Source organism: Rhincodon typus, unplaced genomic scaffold (assembly GCF_021869965.1).
Source record: "Rhincodon typus isolate 14 unplaced genomic scaffold, sRhiTyp1.1 hic_rhity00012910, whole genome shotgun sequence".
Classification (NCBI taxonomy): domain Eukaryota; kingdom Metazoa; phylum Chordata; class Chondrichthyes; order Orectolobiformes; family Rhincodontidae; genus Rhincodon; species Rhincodon typus.
In genome coordinates this window covers 4,717-5,191 of record NW_025978548.1, presented here as the reverse complement: position 1 = coordinate 5,191, position 475 = coordinate 4,717, and the positions used below count along the sequence as shown (strand labels likewise).

At 50.1% G+C, this 475-nt stretch overlaps 1 protein-coding gene across 1 annotated transcript in view; it reads left to right on the top strand.

Moving 5' to 3' along the window:
* LOC125482585 (cell adhesion molecule 3-like) overlaps positions 1 to 475 on the top strand; it is a gene marked incomplete at its 5' end in the record, with an annotated part of 3,682 nt that overhangs the window by 996 nt on the left and 2,211 nt on the right. Inside the window, one exon of the mRNA XM_048594685.1 lies at positions 80 to 205. Within this exon, the coding sequence (XP_048450642.1) occupies positions 80 to 205 (126 nt within the window). The remainder of the gene's footprint in view (positions 1 to 79; positions 206 to 475) is intronic.

The following is a 475-nucleotide window of genomic DNA, read 5'->3' as shown; positions in this document are numbered from 1 at the left end:
ATGTCTATGCGACAGTGCGTGCAGTGTTAGGACTGTGTGCCTTATTTCTATTTGCCTGTTTCTGTCTCTCTTTGTGCAGACCCTCTCTCCCAGCTGACCCAATCCAGCATTGACCACGCTGTAATCGGTGGCATTGTGGCTGTCATTGTCTTCATCGTTCTCTGTCTCCTGATCATCCTGATCCGCTATCTGATTCGACACAAGGGTAAGTCTCAAATCCCTGCCATTGTCTCCACTTTGCAAACTCCTTTCCAAATCCGCTGCTCCCTCCTTCATCCCTTCCCAATCATTCCCAGGTCCCCGTGTTCCAAGCCCTTCTGCCCCATCTCACTTTGGGAGCCACTGTTATCCAACGCAAAACGGTTTCCCTGTGTCTGATCCCAAGTTTCCCTCATTGCCCACCTCCGATATCTTTCCTCTCCGTGACATGGCATTATACCATTCTCCTACATCACCAATGTCAGCCCATCTCCAA